The sequence below is a fragment of the Temnothorax americanus genome, unplaced genomic scaffold (genome assembly GCF_048541705.1).
Source record: "Temnothorax americanus isolate GAGA-0224 unplaced genomic scaffold, ASM4854170v1 Scaffold5, whole genome shotgun sequence".
Taxonomy (NCBI): domain Eukaryota; kingdom Metazoa; phylum Arthropoda; class Insecta; order Hymenoptera; family Formicidae; genus Temnothorax; species Temnothorax americanus.
In genome coordinates this window covers 7,394,058-7,417,712 of record NW_027509657.1, presented here as the reverse complement: position 1 = coordinate 7,417,712, position 23,655 = coordinate 7,394,058, and the positions used below count along the sequence as shown (strand labels likewise).

At 40.4% G+C, this 23,655-nt stretch overlaps 1 protein-coding gene across 1 annotated transcript in view; it reads left to right on the top strand.

Moving 5' to 3' along the window:
- The window catches only part of LOC143904160 (protein pangolin, isoforms A/H/I/S), a 126,698-nt gene that overhangs the window by 9,027 nt on the left and 94,016 nt on the right, over positions 1 to 23,655 (top strand). Inside the window, exon 3 of the mRNA XM_077418547.1 lies at positions 16,074 to 16,177. Coding sequence (XP_077274673.1) covers positions 16,074 to 16,177 — 104 coding nt within the window. The remainder of the gene's footprint in view (positions 1 to 16,073; positions 16,178 to 23,655) is intronic.

Sequence of the window (23,655 nt, the reverse complement as noted above, 5' to 3'; positions counted from 1 at the left end):
TAAAGCGTGATGTTTGCATTGCGTGAACACAAACACGCAAATACCTTGTTCGCGCGCGCGAGAGGAGTAAACCGCCGTTTAATAAAATAGCGTGATCCTGGTGACGCATGCTATCGTATATAAACGCGCTGAAATGTTCGCCTACAGAGTACTTTGACGAGATTAATGCAGGTAAATGCAAACGACTCATTTATCGCGCTTCGCTCCGGGCGAGATTAATAATCTTGCGGATTCAGTTAACACACTACAAAGTTAGATCTAGCGAATATAATTAACGTCTGCAGAATTAGATATGCATTTTTATTAATTTTTATTTATTTAAAAATGTTATAAACTTATAAATATATATTATAATATGTAATTTTTGATATTTTGTGTGTAGAAATATATACAAGCAGTTCTTTCCGATAATATTCCATTCTCGAGACAGAAATTCTTTTTAAAATGTAAAAGTCCAAGCACGAAGTTTTCTTTCTGTGCTAATGAGGATTAACATAAGCTCACATATTCTCGCTTCTGAATTTTGCGTTTCCGCCCTTTAAAATGCATTTTTGACGCGACGCTCTAACGAAGATCGCGCGGATCCCGAAAAACCCGGCTGGCAAAAGAATGAAAAAGCGGACGCATGTTAATAAGCTGTGCTCGCCCAAAATACCGGTTTTTCTTTCGAGACTCGCATGGTTACGATTCAGGTTTGTCCGCCCAATTCCGAGCTCAGTCGAACCGATTTTCGTCAAACAATGTCATTGGACCGTACAATTCTCGAGTCAATTAACGCCAAGAGACAGTCGTCGTCGTCGTCGTCGTCGTCGTCGTTGTCTTTGTCGTTGTCACTGTTGTTGTTGGTGTCGTCGTCGTTATCGTTATTGTCGAACCTTGAGTTGCTCGTGTCTCACTTGATAAAAAGAAGAAGGTTAGACGAAAATTGAAAAGAGAGAAACGGAGAAATACGCGTATTTGATTAATCTATGGCCACTAATTATGTTATTTCTACGAATGGAGTGAAAGTCACGAGCACAGTTATGATTAAAATGATGTTTGCAAACTTTGTTCTTTAAGAAATAATAAGAAATTAGTCTTAAGTCGTATTTTTATATAAAAATGAAGAACAACGAGGGGGGGGGGCAAATTGTTAATTAGATGGAGAACCGAGAGAGACTGAGATTAGGTAAAAAGAAGAAAGAAGGAAGAAAGTTGACGTAATAGAAGAAAAGAGATACACAGAGAAAAAATGAGACATGATAAAATTCAAAGAAACCAGAGAAAAGATTAGAAAATCAAAAGAAAGAAAGTACCTCTTAGATTGTTCATTTGTGGCTGTGTGAGAACAATATGAGTAAAAAAAAAACAGAAGACAAGCGAGAAAGGAATTGAGGCGGAAAGAAAGTGGCGAAGAAAACAGATTGAAAAGCGAGAGAAAGAGAAAAGGGAAGATGGTAAACGAGGAGGTGCAGGCTGTCTGTGTGAACCGAAGGTTAGCAATCTACGTAGTGTTTTACGACAACTATAAATATGGTCGTAAAGCTCTTTGTTTAGAGCAGCTAGTCCGGCTTTCGAAACTGTGCCCTTACTCGCCACTGCCGCCACTCGCGGAGACTATTTAGGCTCTAGAGAGTAAACGACTTACATATTGCTTCGTTTTGCACTCCGTTGCTGATTTGGTTTTCGGGCTTTCGATACACAAATAGGATAGCCGATAAAAAATTTATAACTCGGCGTGATGGTTGTTCGTGATTTTAAAGGAAACCAGAACCATCCGATCACACGTCAATTCACAGCATCCGAAAGATCGACTTTAATAGTAGGATATTTGCACGTGAAAATTTCTGCCGAAGCATTTAATTAAAAAAGAAGGCTTATAGCAGCGATGGCATCTGCTAACCATATGCTAAGGCGACCGGGACCGGGATAGCAGGCTGTCACGCTAATATCAGGTTAAGCGGTGAGAATGATTTACAAGCGGCGAGTTCGAAAAGATGCATGGCATGCACAGTATTGAGATAGAAAGAAAAAATAGAAGAGAGTATTCCTTACTGTTTAGGATTCTCCTCTCTATGCACGCTTTGGCCTTGCTCATTTAATTATAATTACCTTTGGTTGACCGACGCATTGACCGCATAGTACTTAAATATTGCACGAGCCGAAGCACACCGCTCGAACGATCGGTTTCCATTTGGAAGACTTCCACTATTACGTAATTAACGTCTCGCGTGGCCGCGCAATCGTCATGCTAAAAAGAAAATATGTATAATAGATTCGAAAGCGTCAAGTTTTTCAGAAAACCTATCGTATACGTCGAATCAGATGCTGGATAAGTAGATTATATAAGGATGATATAATATTATATAGTATTCTATCTTTAAAACCTTAACAGTATTTTTTTAATACAGTGCTTTTAATAGTATTGAAGAGATATCAAAGATTTATTTATATTTGAATTTTTATTTAAACACAAATTTGCTTTTATTATTATTTATATTATTACCAATTAAAAATGATAATAGACAATCTTCGGATGGCAGCAGTCGGGAGTAAAAACATATTTTTAATATCGACTGTTTGTTGAGCCTGTAATAGATCATTAGAACGATTCTACGTGAGGATACTTATTTATTACGATTATCATTAATTTGTCTGTGGAAAGAATTTTACTACTCTTGTTCCAGCCAGTCGATAGAACTGTACGTATGTAGAATGATAGGCATAGAGGAAGAGAGAAGTCGAGGATAACAAGAAGGGCCAATTAATCGGCTTCGTGATATTCGTCGGTGAGCTAACTAAGGCTAAATAAGGTAGCCAGTCGGTCTTCGTAAATAATTGTATCTCGTAAAGCGACTAGGTAACTAAGGATTTATATGGGCGTAGCCGACGGGGCTGACACTTGCTACTTGGGTACACGACGGCGCATAACAGCCTCCACTCCCTCCCCATCCTTCCTTGTCTTCTTTTCTTACTACGCGTTTTCTCTTCTTGTTTCCCTAACGTCCTTCCTCTGGCTCTGCCCCGTTCCTTTCTTCGGACGGACGTAACCTGCAAGTACCATAGTGGCGCACACGTGGCAAGAGAGGCAGTCACCGAGGGGACCGTGCCTCTCCTCTTCCTCCTCTCTGGTGGTCAATGTTGTATCGGACGCGGACCTTTCAAAGGCTTAACTTTAGTCATGCAAATTAACCGTCGAGAGACCTCGAAGGTAGCCCATTACGCTCGCGACAATTCGCTCTTTTTTAATTGCCTCGTCTCTGTCGTACGGCTTCGACCGTGAAAAATTGTGATGTGTGTCAACGACGAGAACGAGCTCCTCTCGTTTAACTCTTCAAAGGGGAAGAACATAAAATGCATTGAAATTGATATAATTGAAAGAATTTTTAGAGTCGATTACTCTATTTTCAATTTCCATATAGTTATATATTTTTATGCATTAGGTATATACTTGGTTCATTCTTTTATACCTTGGCGATTACATTTTGCCACGATTTTCGTCTTAGTGTGACGGGAAAAGCTTTTATACACTTGTCAAAGAAAGTTCCGAGAGATATTCGAGTGTGGACACGGTCCCCAATGCTTTCCGACGCTTTTAGTCCTTTCAATCTCTTGAGCGCAGGATGCGTATGCGAATTACTTTCGATAATCTCACACGTAAGGATACCTCGTACAACTTTTCTTCTATCATCATCATCGTCGTCGTCGTCGTCGTCACTATCGTGCTTTTTTCCCTTATCTTTTCTTCTTTCGTTGCTCATCTCGTCGCATCACGCGCGTGGGGAACGGGATTCCGAGAAATTTTTTTCTTCCACCCGAGATTCCTCGACGGCGATTTAATGGAATTAAAAAGTTTCCGCGATGCACATCGCTGCGCCCTTTACTCCCACGCGGCGCGGGGGACTCGGCGTAAAAATAGCTTACGCGCGAAAAAGAAAAGCCCCGATCGCCGATCAACGATCTGGGAAATTAATTATCGTGCACGAAGAAACCTCGCGGAGATTATTAGTCACGGCTCAGCCATAGTTATCATCGCCGTTGTATAAAGAGCCTTTTGCGTGCACTCGCCGCGCGTCGAGTCTCCGCGCTTATAGATACGCTAATCTTATCTCTCACCAAGATAGTGCGCGCACCATGCTCATACGATATAATTACCTATTGATGCTGCTTTTTCTACATAGTTTTCTCTTCTTACAATAAAAAAAGGCGTAAGTTGCTTTCGACAGTTATTGTTTCCTGAATTAATGGGATCAAACTATCACATATTACATCATATTATTGACATAAGTTTTAATTGGAATCTTTTAATTGCAAATTAACATATACGCGTAATACTATATAATTGTGTTAACTTCTTGCCTTTTTCTGTATTTTGGGGGGGGATCACATAGGATAATAAATATCATTATCTACATCATTTTGTAATAGCAGTCAAGAGTTGCTAACACCGGCGAGAAAACGGTGTGAAGCATATAGAAACCGGACTCTAACGAAAGTCACATACCCATAAGCGATACGTGCACGCGCGTAACTATTTATTTCGTATTTTTAATATTTCTCTCACTTTGCTCTCCACTATCAAACATCTGCGTAATAGACAACGATCGGTCCACTCTCCAACCACGATACTTCTCGATACAGGAATATGAATATCCTTAAAGTTATATTTCTAACCGTAACGCGAATTTGATTCGTTAATATGCTTTTTCCTGAATACGTTTCTCGGCTTTTTTCGCAACATCCACGCGAGACTGCAGCGCCCATCTCTGGTTCCCGGACACTCGGACGAACGGGCGCCTAATTTGAGACTTTATCGTCTTGTTATCCTTGCACTTCTCTCTCTCTCTCTCTCTCTCTCTCTCTCTCTCTCTCTCTCTCTCTCTCTCTCTCTCTCTGCGATATTAAGCTCTTTCTCGCATATTCGGATGTCGCTATATTTGTCTCGCATTTACACTGATTTTAAGATTCGCACTCCATCACGGATTGCACCGTGTTTCGCGTATACCATAGAGAAAAACAAGAATAAAAAATAACAATAACGCTGACATAAAAGTAAAAGAAAAGAAAGAGATACAAAGGAGAATACGCTCAGAATATTTCTTAAATGTAGATGAGATGCATAAGCGTAAAAATATCATAGTTATGACATTAGATATTTATAATTTTTTTCGAATTGAAAGTAACGATAATCATCGTTTATTATTTCCAAGCATTTCTTTTTTCAACTACTTGAACACTAGAAAAATTGCATCGTTAGAGTAGGTGCAGTTGGTCAGAGACGCCCTGTACGCCGGTATATACGAGTGGGTGCGCGCGTGTCTCCTTGTCCCCTCCATTGCAGGCGATCTCTGGACCCGGTGGGGCACCTTCTTTCCATCCCGCGGCTCTCAACGGGCAGAGCCCGAGGCCAAGAACGCAGGGCCGTAGGCCCCTGGCTTCGGTAAACCGCCAGGGCTACGAATAGCCGTGTGCGACGTTGCCGTATCCTCGTTGTATCCCCGTTTGAACTAGAGAATACCCGGTTTTATATAAATTATCGATCCTGAGAGCCAGTGGGCCATGTGACATATCAAGAAGAAAAAAAACAGATGTGTCGAAAAATTGCGTGATATGCAGATGCCGAGAAATTAAAAAACTCTCAAACAATTTATGCATCGATTGTCATGACGCAGAAATAATTGTCTTTTGCTTAAACCATATTCACAGATATTCATTGTTTGATCTTATATTCAAGATCGTCTCAAGTATGATCTTAAGACGCTGGCTGTATTTAACGATTATTGCATTACACACATTGGTTGGATATAGAATCTTAGGACTGATGCCCATGAGCAGACTTGAATTAAAACGACTTGAATATAAAGATCGAATATAAGGATCAGAAATACCTTAGCATCAACATTTGCAACTTGTTAAAATTATATCGTTTTTTATTTCGGATTTAAACTTTAAGGAATATCGGAGTAATCTTTAGTTTTCCACAAAACTCTTCCGTTACGCTACAAATTAATTATTTTGGCAAAATCTCGCAGATCGACATAATGGATAAGCATCGCGAAATTTATAATCGGCGATCACGTCGCGATATTCTAGTATGGATAATCGCGCTTATATTAACTCGTAATGAAAATCGCTGCCTTAGATTCTCAGCCAACCTTGACCAATCGATTACCATGTGTGCTCGTCAAGATGCATCGTTTCCCATTACAAATGGAACCTATAGCGCACTCGGTCTCGTTTCAAAGAATAGGAAGCATCAATGAGCCGTCAAAAATTCGGACGGATAGTCGAGACTAATCGGATTAGGCCACTTGATCTACCGCGGTCGTTACTGTGTGCTCGAGTGTACTTTTTCAGATTCAAATGTTTCTCGTAAACATTTATTACAAAAGAAGTATAGTTATGTAGAAATTAATGACAGAAGTTAATAACTTTATTTAATAATAATCTGTCGAATGTCTTTAATATTTGTCAGTCTTGCAATTTATCATTGACAAGTTGTGGATTAATCTCGTATTAATCGCAGATTGCGTAAGCTATTGAAAGTCACGCGTCAAGTTTACGCCACAGGCGCGAAGAGAAGTTTCGGGATATCGCTTTCCCGGAAGGAGGAGCAGGTCGTTGGACTGAAATATCACGCGCGCGTCCCAGGAATTCCAGCGAGGAATTCGTTTATTTCTTTCTGTAAATTATCGCCGGGCTCGTTCTAGCGCTGACGCTCGGTTAAACGAGAACCGTCTTTCCTCATCTCGTCCACGTGTTTTGCGTCGTACAAAAATGTTTTGCAACTTGCGTCAATGTATGTACCATTCACCGTCAATTTTACGATAAGTAGACTAACTAAATTTTTATATTGCCTATGCTAATATAAAATACAGTTACAAAATATTTTAGCCAACATTTATTCACATTTACTTTAAACTGTTTATTTGTTTGAAAGAAAATATCTGGTAGAGTGAGCAATAAATGTTTTCTCATTCCCCATGTGGGCGCGCTTTTTCTCGGAAACGAACATAATGGCCCGTAGAAATCGGTCCTTGTCAGCGACCTCCATCACTTCCGAAACCTGTCAAAACTGCATCGCTCGCTACCTGCGTGAGCGCGGGTATCTCGAAGAATGCGCTTAGATTCAAGAGACGTATTGTTGAAGGGAAGCGATCGACAAGGCGTCGAAGCGCGTCGGGTCTGGCCGCGCCAGTGCTGCAGTGGTACGCTGCTTAATATACGATACAAGGATTCCAGGCAGTATTTCTCTATACTTGATCCTGAATAGCCTATAGATTGCGTACCAGGTACAGGTAGAGAGATCTTTGTTAGTGTAATTATTGTCAATGTACGTAGTATTCGGTTCTAGAATTTTTCCGACTTAAAATAGACCAGGAACAATCTTTTTAACTCTTATGTTGACGGAAAAGGATGACATTAAAATGAGAACAATTCTTAAAATGAAAAAATTACACGTTAGTCAATAACGTGATATAAATATATCACTTTTGTAGGGGAGAGGGAGTGACTGGGAGAATTAGATAAAAAAAGATACAGGTTTATAGACTTTTTTATTACCATTAGAGCTTAATAATTAAAAAAAAGAGAGAGAGAGAGAGAGAAACATAATATGATGGAATATATCATTCGAGAGAGTTTAATTTAATGTTTTTCGAACGGCGAGTCTCACAGTTATTTCTCAAACGTTACTTATTAAAAAATTACGGGGCGATTAAACTAGTCACTCAAACGGGACTCTCTTCGTTCCTTGGAGAACGGAGTTCGCGGCGGATCCGCGAACGTTGGAGGAAAATCTTGGCCTCAACATGCCTTTCCGTAATTCTTTGATCGGTCGAGTGTCCAAAGAGATCTCGGCCGATTAAAAACTCATCGCTAGGCAATAACGGCCACTCTCGCTCTCCCGGCGTATGGTTATCGCAAACTCTCGCTTTCTTCTCAAGGCATGCCCGGTTTTATCTCGGCTTTATCTCGCCCCATTACCGTCGTAAGAACCTCGGCTGCGGACGGAATGACTCGTTTTCTCGTGTCTCTGTCCGTGACAAGTATGCTCTAAGTCCTTGCAATGATCGAGCTACTTATTATCAAGATAAGAATTAATTTTAAAATATCAAAGGTACTCTTTATTAATTTTTTTGGCCCCGTTAGATAAATGACAATAAGAATAATAAATATATATTCGATATAGCATTAAACAAAGTTTTGTCAATATATTCAAACACTATCCCTCTTGATTATGGATCGGCTTTATCAAGATTATTATGGCTATCAAGTCACGCGTTAATATGAATGATCACGTAGCGACTATTAGGTTACTTTATAGGCATGAGCCTGTAGAAGGAAAATCACATGCGTGCATTCGTGTCGTAAAATATCAATTTTATAATTCAAGAAATAAGAACAACAGTGAGCATACATAGCAAGCGCAACATGGCACTATTCGACAATTTCGGTGAAGAGCATAGTGTTTCCAGGCTACGCCAAGCGGAGCCGTGTGGCAGCCTTGGCCGAAGGCGCGCTGGTACCAGCACCCATTGTCCGCGCCGTCTCTTGTTACGAGACGAGACGAGCTGGCGAAGGAGCAAGAGAAAAAGTTAGAGAGAGAGAAAGAGTGTGTGTGTGTGTGTGTGTGTGTGTGTGTGTGTGTTGTGTGTGTGCGTGCGGGAGACAGAGAAAGAAAAAAGTTAGGGAGAACAGAGGAAAGAACGAGACGAAGAGCAGCGGTTGAGCAGCCAGCCAAGCGGCGGTCAAACAGGCAGACTCGATCTTCTCTTTCCTTCTCTCACGCCTTCTCTCCTTCCTCTTCTTTTCGTCTTTACCTCTCCTCTTGTTGCTTTCCTTCGCGCACGGGCCCTGCCGTGCCAGAGCCGCACCGCGTCGAGTCAAAACTACCTACGTGTGCCTGACCGAAGCCCCCGGCAGTAGGTCTCGCCTCGGGGCCTCTTTTCTTCTCCTCACTGAGATCTTGCTCCCTCTTATCCCCTCTTCTTCTATATCTCGGCGTGAGCGAGGACCCGTCTCCCTTGCCGGGGCCCGACTTGTGACCTTTGGTCAACTCGTTGAATGTTTCGTGTACACTGCGCACCATGCACAATGACAAAATTTTGTATAATATTTGAGGAGTTTAATTTGTTTTATTTTGAATGCTCATTACAATACTGTTTTAACAATAATGCACAGTTAAAGACGCGCATGTATAAGTATAATGATAGTATAGATTTTTAAATAAATCTTACAATTAGATAAATTTAAAGTTTGCTCTTTTTTATAAAATATAAAAATAACTAAACATTATTATAACCATGCATGTACGTTTCTATACTGAAGAATTATATAAATTCCGTAATAATTTAAAAACTATTACTTAATTGTGTATGGTCGCTCGTATAATCGATCTTTGAAGTCATCTTCATAAACTCGTTCGCCAAGAGATCTCATCGACTTTGGAATCCAGACTGCACATTGATTTCCACGAGGTTTTGATTGCTTTGATTCTTGCACGTGGTCTTTCTGAGCACGCCTGAGTTCTAACCAACAACCACGTCTTCGATCTCGACTACGTGACAGTGGGTCTGGCCTCGAGGCCCGTCAAGAATCTCTGGGGCCCATTATGAGGGTGCGTCTACTTGGTGACCTTTACGCGGCAAAATACGTTTCAATTCTTTCTCTCTTTCTTTTTCTTTAATTCACTAGGCGCACTTATATTTTCGACCATATGATCGAGAATATCATAAGAAATAAAGATAATTTATGGAAAAATCGAATATCACGGATGATTCATATATTTCATCAGTCACATATTTCGAATAACTTAAATTATACATCACAAACATTTAAATGTTATAATGGAATATGTATTGTGATAAAAACAAAGTAAAATTGAAATATTTGTAAAACTAAATTACATTTTGTATATATTTCTTATTTTTGTTAAAGAATAATTTCTATTATTTCTACGTCATGTCTTCTGGTTGTATAGTTCTTTGTTAATGTCGAAAATACGAAATATAGTATATTTTTCTAAGAAGTTAACGATCTTAAGAAACGTGCTATAACTATACATACGATACTTGGTGCACAAAACGTGCTAGGATTCTAAATTTTTCAATACATTTACTGGCCCCTAATTTCTGAACCCCCGCGTCGAAGGTCAAATACATGCCAATGCATATGTTTTGGTACTTAATGGAAAAATTCTTTGTATAATACGCTAGAAATTCTAAATCACGGAATTTTTTGAAAAACCATAAATTCTTAATTTTACAGTTTGCTATTTATCATTAGTCTCTAACATATCATGAATTTTCTCGAAAAAACTATTTCAATATACAATACAAATGTAAATTTATTAATAAAATTTATGAAATTTATATATATATATATATATATATATATATATATATTAAATTCTTTCCTAAAATAAGATGTCTTACATATCTGAAAGAATGTTCTTTGAAAAATAAACGCATGGAAGGATATACATTTAGATTAAATATGTGTCAAGATATAAAATTTACGTTTTAGGATTTAAAAATGGCTCATTAAGAAGTTGAATTTTCAATATGTCTATTATTATATATGGACAACACAAGAAGTATTCGTTGAAAATACGCATACTCGTGACGGACAATGAGACATGGATTCTTATTACACAAAACTTTCACAAAAATATCTAAATTGCTTGCTGTCCTTCTTTAATTTCTTTTTATCTAACGGGAGAAAGAAAGAGAAAAAGAAGAAAAAAGATAAGGCCCCCCGCAGATCAAAAGCTATATCCAAGATACATTCAAAAGACATGAGCAAGAATTTATACTGACACAGGTCAACGGGGAGCTTCGTTTTTAAAGAATCTCTAGGAATATACTAACGTATGAAAACGTTTTTTTCGCTCCTGTAAAATTAGACCTCTGTCTCACTCCGGGCAGAAGACAAGTGAATAAGATACTCGAGGAAACAAGAGGCAAATTGGAGAGAGACCAAGTGAAAGCCGTTGATTTGAACATTGACCTAGGTCTAGGGTACATATGCGATATGGGGGTTAAGAATTATAGTAATTTTTAATTTTTTCTTTTTTCCTTTCATGATCGATTTTTTTTTTATTCTCTTGAAGAACAAAATAGCTTAAATCCGTGCACGCGCATGTGTGTATAAATTAAAAAAATTATATTCTCAATATACACGTGGAATCAATTCGTAGTAATCGCTCGTGCAGTTTTGCCTTCGAATTCGAGGGCGACTGAAAATAATTGTACGGTTTCTTGCCGAGCGCGATGCTATTACATGACGACGGTCGCGCATTATTGGCGCCATTAATTTGGGTTAATTGCCAGGTTGAACGGTGTGTTTTTAATTCGGCTTAATCAGCTATATTAATTAATCGAGAGAGACTCGTTTGCGCGACGCGTCATATAACAAGACCTTCGCGCGATTTTAATCGAAGATCCGTGTTTCCTTTCGAGGATGTCTTTTATCATTTTTTTTTTTGCAAATCCCCTTCTAAAGACTAACATGTTTTATACTTGTCTTCTGAATATCTTGAATGAGAGAAACAAAAGTATATTTGTAATTTATATCAAGTTTCCATCGTACTATAAGACGTGATCTTTTTTATGTATTTGTCAAATTTTACGAAATTGAAAGTTAACATAAGCGCAATGTGAGATTTGCGAACGACCGCATTTAATATTCGATTTTTGTATGATTTATTACTTGTGGGTTTGGCAAGTTGAGAATCGCTGGACAATGTCGGCAGGTCGGTATAGGTATACCGTTGATGGACCAGAGCTAATCTAAAAATCGCCGGAACTTCACAATTATAGTAATTTACCAACCGACAACAAGCTGTATACACAAGCTCGTCCGTAATGGCATTAACAGCACGCTCTTTCGCTCTCGTGTCCTTTTTAGCTTGTATCCGACCGTGATTTGAAACTCGAATTTGGAAGAAGTTCATAATTGCCGCATCCTCTCATCTCCGGATTAGGCGGTGCGAACTCGACCTTCATCAATCTCGTTCGTGAAATAAGATGATAACCCAAGAGACAAAGTTTGATTTTATATCCTTTCCCGCTTTTTCCACCGGAATATAGAGTAACAATTACTTTTACATCTCATATTTTGTAATTTTTTATTATTTGTCTTTCGCATGCTTTTTACATGGCGTGAATTTGTGTAAGCAGTTGAAAAAATATTTATATGAAATCTCATTATTGGTAGGGTTGCATTTGCATATTGAAGTAGAACTCCACTTTTTTGTAGTTTTTGTTTTTTCGATGACGCCATCATTATAGCTTGTCTCGGTACATACACGAGATATTCGACCTATTTTGTTTGCGAGGATATATGCCTGATAGAAAAAAAATCTCGTTGCTTTTCGTGAAACAAAAACAATCCTCAGGCATAAACAATACTCGCAAGCACTCGGCGGGAGATCGAGAGCGCTTCGAGATACCAAGCCCAGTAATAATCTCTTCACGGCTTCCGCTCTTTGACTTCTACGTTCTGATGGGTCTTTCCTGGAATCATCGATGCGGAATTGGAGATGTTGTTTAAGAATCCGTACAATAATCACAATTGTTACATACTCTCATAAATTGATATTCTGTTCCCGAAACTCTCCTATGTGCATTTTCTCGCCAGCGTGGCGCTTCAGATTTGGTGATAAATTCAAGTGACTTAATAATTGTATACATTATGAAAGGAAAAAATACCTCTTTTGCTACACGGCAGTGAGTGTTGAAAGAAAATCTAACGCGTTCTGTAGTTATTTCTTTATTACCGAAATTAAGTTAATTCAACTCCATTCTTTAAATGTAATTTCGAATAAAATTCGTTTTCTCAAATTAGATATTATAAAGTTTCAATGAAAAAATTTGTCGCGTTATTAAATGAATAAAATATTATCTGCATTAATTACGCTAATCATATTACATGATAGGAGATGCATTTTCGATTAAGATAGATCGTGTTTGCTCGCCGAAGAAGTCGAGGTGGGTGTTCATATCGGGTGTCGAGATTTTCATTGTCAGCTGCCGCCACGGGTATCAGTACCGAGAAATATTTGCGCGGGTGTGTGTCTTCGGGCTGTAAACGTGTGTCGGAGTCGCATTGTGAAGCTCCGGGTATCTATAATTACCTTGCCGGGGTATTATTCCAACAAGACTGCGAAGTAAACAAACCCGCGGGAGAGGAGCGAACGAGAGAGGACGAAAGAGGATAGAAAACAAGGAGAGAGGTCGAGTATACGAACTTTGTATTAGTATAGCGCCGGTTGGAAGACCGATAGAACGCGCAAGGGAGGTCGTGCGGGCGAGGGAGGAAACACACCGATCCGATCGTGATGGAAAGGGCGGACGGGAAAAAGAGGAAAGAGAGACAAGCTGGCAATAAACTTTGGGCGCGAGGAGTGTGGCGCACATGTGCGCCCAGGATATGCATTCGGTGGCGAGTGAATGCGAGAGGAACGCGGCTAAAGTTACAGCTAAACGCTAGACAAGCGGTTCCTTTTTGCGCGCTTTTACACAGTTTCTTCCGAACCACGGAATGTGACCGATAAATGTTCCATCTTCGACAATCCAAATCCATACGTCAATACGTAATTGCCTTATGCCATTCATTGCGATAATCTTTTAAACTCTAAGTGTTTATTGCTTTACTTGCTAATAACCTTGTACGCACTTTAATGCTTGACTATGCTATATTTTTCTTCACACACACACACATTCTCTCTCTCTCTCTCTCTCTCTCTCTCTCTCTCTCTCTCTCTCTCTCTCTCTCTCTCTTTCTCTCTCTCTCTCTCTCTCTCTCTCTCTCTCTTTCTCTATCTCTCTCTCATTCATTCACTTATTCACTCATACTCTCGTACAATAATTTTGCGTAAAATCCGTCAAGCGTTTCACTGCGGGATCCTCGATAAAAGCAGCTCTCGCGAGAGCTTTCCATCGGCAGACTCACAAGCGTTGATAAAACGAGAATCGCGGGACTCGACTCGGTGGTATGCGGCGCTGCGTTGCGTTATTTATAGAGTCGCGTAGCTGACAATTTAATCGTCCGCGCGTTCGTGTGAATTGCATCGAAGCGTGCACGCAGCAGAAGCGTTCGCGTCTTAATAACTACGAACGAACGAGTACTGTGCTGTGTGTGCGTATCGTGCCTCTCCTCCACTCAAAGGGAAAGGTCAATGGTCCTACGTCTCGCGACGATCGAGATCGCGTAAGTCCAGCGCGAAGAATTAACTCTTTCATGGTCGTTACTGGAGCCGAGCGGTCAAGACGACCGCGAATAAGTTCGGTCGTTTTGGCCTCTCGTTGCCAAAGTATTAATTGAATATGTGCTATTCATTGATCGTTTATTTAAACTAGGGCATTATTCATTGATTATCTAATTTAGAAGTAAAATAGTAACCATACAGTATAAATATTTGAATTATTTTCGATACGAGAATGCTACTATACAACGGTTCATATACAACGGTTATGAAACGTATAATCATCCTTATTGAGAGTGAAGCCAGAATAAAGTATCAATCAATTTCTCTGAATTTTTATAGCGTCGAGCGTTATACGAAAATTAAATTAAGGATCTTGTTTCCCGCTCATTGAAATGTGCGCTCATTGAAATTATCGCGCGATAATTCCACTTTTGCGCACTTTGCAAATATTATCGAGAAGGAGAACGCGATTTTCGTTATACTTATATATATAAAATTTGCGAATATTCGTACAATTCTATCATTGTCTCATTGACTACTTAACGACGTTCGTTCCTCAACGATAAAATCTACGCGGCGATAATCATAATGCTCGGATTTGCTGGCCAGATCGATGGACGATCGCTATATCGATTCAAGCAGGTTTCAATCGTTTCGGTCGAAACGATCGAGTTTCACGAAACCGACAACAGAATTCGGTCGATTCTGCAAGGACGGAATCCGTTTTGATTACGGAGACGATCTTGGGCGGAAGCACACAGCCTCCAGGACGATCGGTATCGCGGAGCGAATTCTTCGTGTATATTTCTCCTGTTGCTCAGGGCGATCCAGTTTCGCGGAAGGGTAAGCCCGAGAGGTGTCTCCGACCGCAGCGTCTCGGCGTCTTAAGGATTAGCCGTAACGATAGACGATTGGTATCGCCTCTGAATCTTTGGAGCAGGTTTTCGCATGCTCGCTGAGATCGGTTTTCTCTACGCAAACGACGTTGAATCCTATTAAGCGAAGACTGGTTTTAATGTAGATGTAATATTTATACGAACGTTTAGGATAAAAAAATAACATCTGGCATGCGGATCAAGCGGGTATATAGTGTTATTAACTCATCGATTAAATGCGACGTTACATAAAATTGCGAATGCAATATTTTTAGTGACTTTAAATGAACTTTTGTAATGGATAAGCTAAAACACGACAAACAATTGTACTTGTCTAGTATTTTATATCGCGTTGAAAAATATATCTTTAATTACATTTTGAATATTTTTAAACAAAAATTGCGAAAAAATCTTGTGCGCGTAAAAAAATCGAGCAAACGCGAAGGCAGGTCGAGATAAAACTAGATAAAATAAATATCACGCAATCTTCCATTTTTTTTGGCAAACTATTATGTAAAAGAAAAATAAAAACGATTTGTATGGGGAACATATAATTAAGCCAGTGTTGCACGAACCTCAAATTGTCGTCCTACAGTCGGTCGTCGGGCTTTCTTTCGGAACTATTTTTTATTTTTTACAATTTAGTTCGCGTGCAGGTTACCATTTAAAGGAATGTTTCTCCGTCTGTGGTCTGTTTAACGTCTGACTAATCTGTAGCAATTTGTGATCTGTGCGATACCGACTTAACTGGTGTGTATATTAATTGCACGACAATATTACCGTTGTACCTTTTTTTAGAGTTCGATTACTTTAATTTTCTACAGGAAATAAAAGTGTGATAAAAATGAACATTTTATATCTAATTGAGTGAGATTTGACTAAAAGCGAAAGATAAAAAATTAATTAATTGTTCTAATCTAATCAATATTTAACAAATTTAGTTATTAATATAAAGGGATCTACGAGTATACTGATAATAATCGTGCTCTTATTTGTTTTCGAAACAGGCAAGGTGGATCCGACCCCGCACACCTCCTCGTTCAACATGGGCTACCTCGTCTCGCCGTATCCGTATCCCAACGGAGCCGGAGGACCCATCCCCGTTTCTATGGTGAGTAGTCCGGTTATGCTTTTCTTAGTTTTATTTCCGTTAAAAATTTGGCATGCCTTGAACTTGCCACCAGTCTGCCCATCCTACAGGAAATTATATTCTCGCGCAGTATTGTTCGAAGAGAGAAAATATTATCCGTTTAAATATATACGTACATACCTCTGAGATACAGTTATAATGACTGACTCGGATGTATGACGGGACTTACAGTCTGAACCAAATTACAAGTGACTGGCACCATAGGCAGCAAATTAACCAGAATTATTCACCGTCCTTGTTCTCGACGACAACGACGCGTCCGTTCCATCATGGAATCGCATTCTTTTTAATTGGTGGGGCGCGTTTTGTTGCGCATATGTAAACGCACAGATTTGTGTATTTTTTTGTTTCTTCTCTATACATTTCTCTTCGATAGTCGAACGGCTTTTTCTACGCGGCGCTTTTCGAAATTCGTGTAAATTCCAGCAACATCGTTCCTTTGTCATAGCAGTAACCACCGTCGGTAGGGTGTAACACGACTCTAGTATCCCGAGTCAATGTCGTCACGAGTCGGATGTACAAAAGATATGAAAAACATTCGGCAGTGTCGCATTGTACGAAAACTCGCGAATAATTGTCGCGATTAAATTCTGCCGTTAGCAGCGAACCGATCGTCCATTAAATACGATCGCGGTCAATTATTCTCTGGCCGTTATCGAGGCTCTGTGTCGACAGGATGTGTAATGGCCCAGTTATCCAATTCCTGTTTCTCGCGCGGTCATCACTTATCGCGAAAACCTCGCTTTTGAAAAATCATTATATCTGATGTATATTCTCCAATGTGAAAGGCGTTGCGTCCTAGCTCCTAAAACTCTTTATATTCTACAAAAGTGCGGCAACGAGGTGTACGCGAACCGTTTAGCAAGTCGTTTTCATGACGGGTCGCAATCGGTGAGGATCGCATTCGCGCGCGCGCGAGAAACGTGGAACACGATCGCTTTAGAGCTACTTAACAGTCTCAGTCGATTCCGTGGTCGACACCTCACGACGAAACGCGCGCACGTGGTCGAGATAGAGAGAGGCACGCGTGTGTTCCGACATTCCGGTGAAATGCGTTTAAACCGCCGCGACGAATCGTTAACGGGCTTCTAATCGCCGCGCATTGCTGAGGTGGCACCAGCTCCAAGTAACGAACGACCGGACAAACTCGGAATATATATTACGCTTTTCTCACCGAGGAGGTCAAGTGAGATTGGCGATATTCGTTGGCGAGCGCAATGTATGCGTTGACATGCACGCGACATACATCGAACGTACAAGTTTCTCTGGGCGATTAAATATGCTATTCTCACTAATATTTAAATGTCGCGTTTGTGATTACTGCATTAATATATAATACGAGTACGTTAAAATGTTCTGCATTGAGCATAGAGTCTAGAGCATAGATCAGGATACACCATGCCTTCCTAGCCGGATCGTGATCACGCTATTGATTTATGGCATCCGCAAATTGGATTCACGATTTATATTTACAGCCGCGCTCGCGCATACGCGCGCATTCTCTCGCTTTCTCTCTCTATCTCTCTCGAACGCGAATTTACAGTTTGCCTCGAGAGAATCACAAGATGACGTTGTTTTCTCAGGTCATCGGAAGATATATAGAATAGTTAAAGCGAGAAAAACCATAAAAATAACGATTAATCTTTTATATACTGACGTTATTACTATACGTGTGAAAGAAATGTGACATGCGGAAGGGTTGAGCCGCGAAACATGATCATATCGATTCATGTGAGCATGCTTCCGCAGATTCGGCTAATTCGGCTGCGGCGAAGCATGGCGACGCTAAATAGTGAACAAAATTGGGCCGATTCGATGTTAAAGAGAGCGTGACGCGTGTGGCCGCCGTGCCACGCCGCGATCTCTCGCCGGTCACGTCGCGCTTTGTGCACGATTCCACGACGCGTGAACCCATGCATTAATAAGAGAGAAGAACAGTCCCCGTCGATTCTTTACGACTGATAAACACCGCGACGCGCGAGGCAAACCGCGCGCGACGTCGCGCCGCGTCGAGTCGCGTCGTTCAATTCTTCATGACGTTCGAAATGCAGCGACCGCGGCGGATGCAACGGCGGCTGCGGCGATTACATGGCGCGGGGCGTGCGACGCAACGCGGCGATGATAAATTATTGGGAATTATCGCGGTAATGTGCGTCGGCGCGTTGACCACTCAATTTCGCCGTTGTTTCATTTACCATGGAATTTCGCGTTGTATCAATATATATCCGCTGGCGATTTATACCGGTCGTTAACGCGATAAAGCGCTATTAAAGTTATTGCGATTGCGCGTGGTCCACGCGTCTATCAAAAGTCAATAATTAGAGGAATGACGGAATATCGCGGAATCGGCACGTTTATAGAGAATGAGAGTGAAGACAATTACACGTTTCGTGGAAAGAAAGCGTGTCGTTGATATATTAAATGATTTTACGATTGTAGAAATCGCAATTCTAATAAAAAAAAAATAATAACATTAATGTTGATGTTTTATTAAGTTTAGTTTTTAATCTTTCATTATATACATAGAATTCTATAGTGCGAAAATGTAATCCATGTTCGTCTACATCTGCACTCGTCAGAATTATATATCGATTCGATTCTTTACTTGAACATATACATCATAAGTGCATTTTTTTATTTTATTATGCGAATTCGAGGCGTATATTTTGATTAATAAATCCGGTCGAATCGTAGCTGACAGTTCAGCGACAAGAATCGCGCGCGAAATCAGGTCGAGACGTGAGGTAAAAGGGTGCGTGACATGGTCCAGACTCTAGCGGGAGAGCCTATTAAGGCCTCTTCAACTCCTCGGAGTTGATGAACCACCGGCGATGGTCAGGGATGCTGCCGAGTGCCGAGACACGCCGATGATCCCACCTTCTCCTTGTTCCCCTCCTTCTTCTCTTGCTCGCTGGATATATATCCCAGTCTGGTTTTCTCTCCCAGTCCCTCCCTGTCCCTCCTCTTTCCTTTTCTTTTTCTCTCTCTTTCTAGTTGCGTCGTGCTTGCGTCTTGGATTTACCTACCTGGGGCACTCATCCTCTACCATGTCATTATGTCGTTATTTCCGACAACGAGCGTGTCTCGGCGAACTCTCTCTCATACGCTTACCTCCGCTTCGGCGCGGGTACGGGGCGCGAAGCGAGTCTCGCTCGAAATCTCACGGCAAACAGCACTTCCGAATCGTTAGTTGAGCTAACTAGATCTTAACGTATATTGCAAGCGCGGGGCTTGCAATTATATATCTATTTACTGCTCCTTTTGAAAGAATGCAATTTATAATAGTTGAAACCGTATAGCAATCGTAGCATTAATTAAAGCAGAGCGTTTTAATGCAATAAATAATTAATTAATTTAAATATTAATTATATGAAAAAATCACTATTAGGGTTCTCTAGAGTTTCACAACGACGACGGTGACGATGGTGACAATGGTTTTATCCCAGAAATGTCCTTTGTCTGTTTGCTCCGGCGGAAGAATTACGGTATTGTTCTCATTGTAGAGATATTGGCGAGCGACTTGCCAAGGAGATGGAGAAAGAGAGAGATAAGAGAAAGTTGTAAGGAGGATGCGCATGACGCCGGTCAAAGATGCTCGCGTGATACATACCTATTCCGCGTTCGGTTCTCTTCGTCGTCCCCATCATCCCCATCGTCTCCTCCTCGACATCGTGGCCGCTAATTGTTTGCCAATCAAGTGCCGTCGTCTAGTACTCGTGGGAAGAAAGTCCGCTGCTTTCCTTCTCCATATCAGGTAGCTCGATCCAAACCGTGGAGCTGGAAAAAGAGAGAAAATGCGGTGTCACGCGTCGCGTTGCATCCGATCGTACCGGATCGCATCCGATCGGCGATTTTACGCCGCGTCGCGCTATCGCTCGGCGGCAAGACGGAGATTGACGAGACAGCGTAAATTCGAGTGTCTTCTTTTTCAGAATGAATGTTCCAGATGCATGAACGTCCAACGCGTTTCTGAGTCGCGCTCATGGAGAATGGCGTGGAGTATGATTAATTATTTGGTTTCTTCGTGATAGAAGAGAAGAGTCTTTTTTCTCGTAACAGAGCATTTATTTAAAAATTTTTGAAATATTCTGGCACGACATCAAGATAAAACAAAATTCTTGCGTGAATTTTGCGAAGAATTCGAATATGTGACACATTAACCGCGACACCGAATAGAGGATTAGGCTTATTTGATAATCACAGGATTTATCAGGTGCGGAGGTGCCATTAGTTTCAGGCGTTAGCATTCACATTCGAGCACTTTTTGTGTTCTCCAAATCTCCATTTCTCTTACATCAAGGCATAAACCGAAGGATTGCCCTTTTGCAGAGGGATAATACCATATAGACCGTTAATACCAAAATGGCCATGCGATACGATCTCTCCATTACGCTACCTACTCTCCCTTGTCCCAAGAACAAGAACCCTACTAATTGTTTTCCTGCCTGTTCGTTCAACGTGCAGGGAAAAGCGAGCGGATTCGCAGATCCAGATCAAGTTCGCAGCGCGAGATTGTTCTATCCAAATTATCCATTGGATTATCCTCTGCAAAAACGTTTGGCAAAATGTCGCCATAATCTTTGCAGCTTTGACAAAGAAAAGTATAGTGGGATTGATCAATAGATTTTTTTCTATCAGATAAAAATAAATTTTTGTTATTCGTTATAATTAGATTCACATTACTTATATAACAATGTACTTTTTTATCAAATTGCTGTTCGGACAAGGAAACAATAACACTCTTTTGGCTCTTTATATTTTGATATTTGTATTTATATATTTGCGCAAAGAGCTCATAATTAATTTAAATAACCGGTTCTATCCGATGATTGTTTTTTAAAAATTTTCTCGTTGCACTTCTTTTCCAAATTTGTTCTCACCGTCAAGAATTTTAAATGAACACAAATTCCGAGAGATTGCATTAAAGTCAAACCACTAGTCGTTATAGTTAACACCTGAACTCTTGTAGAGCTCCGAGGGGAGCGGTATACCGCGCGTATAAATCCAAAAAAGGATCTCTCTAGGTTTCCCTTCGATGACGCGGCGATTCTTGTGGGACAAATGAGCCAGAATAAATACCAGGGTAGACCGTGAACGTCGAAGAATGCCTAGAACTAACCACCCTGAAAACGGAAACGGGAATGTTTGCGATCACTGTGGCCGAGAATGCTTGTTCAAAGAAGAGTCGCCATCTCTCTCGTCTCGGTGACTTCTCTTGCTACGCGGGTTACACGTCTTTACAAACAGACATTGTAGGTTTCTGATCGAATAATCTCTGTGAAATATGCCGTAAATAATGCGTTTTTCCGCGGTGGTATTTAAATAAAAACGAATGAACTATATATATGTGAAGTAACTGTTGAGTAAAAGAAGATACATAATTATGACAGAAGTAGAAAAAGAAGAAGGTAACAATGATCATTCGATACATTATAATAATAAATATTTTGTTTTTTCAAAATTCAAAAGACGGATATATTAGACAGTAAATGTTAAAGCTCGCTTCGATGATGAGGCAGTTTCAAAGGGACAAATGAGCGAAAATGAATACCAGGTAGAATCATAAATAACGTAGCGAGAGAGAGGCTGGCAATCTTGAGAGAGGGACACGAGCTGCTGGCTGCAGCTCGGTTATTGGGTGAATAATTAATTTATTGGCCGCGCTCGTGCTATCTACTTAGGTAGGATTTCACGAGCTCCTCCCACCCCTCTAGGCTGCCGGGATATTATAAAACTCGTTCCACTAGTTTACCCCCGTCGCTCATTTACATTTAATTGGGGAATCAATTCGGTGCCGGGGTATCGTTACAGAATATTTATAAGCTCTTTGTGCATGTAATGCGTGCGAGTTTTAATTTCGCCGACGGGACGCGAATGTTGCGATTTTTCTCGACAACCGCTTACCGCTCAACGATTGTTCATTCATCATCGCCGACAAGTAGATTTTCTTCAATCTCACAATGGTAAAGGCGTCGCGCCTTTAACATTTGCCAATTAATAATTTCACGTTCCGATACATCAGAGATCGAAAATTAATATCGAACACCTGGCCACTGCTACTGGCTGTGATACGTCGTATCTGGCCGACACGCATACACACTAATTTATTGCAAATCCTCTAGCCCATTACGAACTTCAAAAGCGACGCGGGTGCGCCATCATTGTTTTTTAGCGTTATAAACATCGTTGCGTCGTGCGCGAGGATGCGATGAAAACCGTTGAAAGCCTCACGCTTTAAACTAGAATGAATTAATGCCATGAATTAATGGCAAGGTATATGTATTTTAATATACTGTTTAATATGCCGCGTAACTAGCGAGACGTGAGCTTGTATTCGCCGTTTAATTCCACCCATCTTTTATGTCGAAATTTGTTTTGTATACATAGTTTTTCAAGTAAACCACTATTATATTAGATGAATAAAATTTAGAATCAGAATTACACGTTGGCAATGACAACGCTTTAAGACGAAATATGGAATTTTTTTTCTTTTTTTTTTCTTTCTCGAGACCATCTTACAGAAATTACTTTAGTAAGACTCGTCGTATGTGGGTAGCGGATCGAAGAAAGGAATCTTATAATGTCTTCTGGGGTTAGAAACTAGGACAATGTCGACCATAATTCTAGTTTCACCATGACATGGGGTATGCGCGCTTTTGTAATGCGGTTCGGCGGCGTCTAACTGCGCCGGGATGCGTATATTTATTAATCGATCGTGGCCAAGCTATCGACAGGCGCGATCACTACCGTTACGACACATTATAGGCAGTAGGATTAAGTAGGTCACGTTCGTACAGCCTTGTTGCCGCGTGATAACCACTTAAACTGGACTCAGCGAGCAACTCGTCAGCGCTCTGTTCATCATTATCTTCCTTTTCTTTATTTATTTAACATTTATTAAGTAACGCGTTTAAATAGATAAAAACTTAAAAAAATACGCGATATAACATAATTATAATATAAATTTTAATAATATGCGCAATAAAACAATATTCCCTAATACGGTTTTAAACCATGAAGCAGAGGATAATCTGTTGAATTAATGGTAAATGTCACATGCATATCATAGCTCGATAAGAAAATCGCTGCGCGTGTAGTGCTCTTGTTTTAGTAGAAAATTCAATCTACTCTCATCGACCTCGCTAAGAAAATAAAGTTGCGCGCGAAGGCAAACCTGTTTGCAGAAGTCGGATCCGCTCGCGGATCCCCAGAGTGTTGTTCATGATTTAATGCCAATAACGAAGCGTGAATCGTGAACGAATCAAATCGCAGACGTCTCCAGGTATTTTTTGGTTGTCAAGTATTTTTTCGATTGGATGATTTCTCTGACTCTCTTTCTTGAAAGAAAGAGAGAGCGAGAGAGAGAGAGAGAGAGAGAGGACTAAAATAAGATGCTTAAAGCGTAGAGTATATAAAAAGATCTTCGAAATACCGGCGTC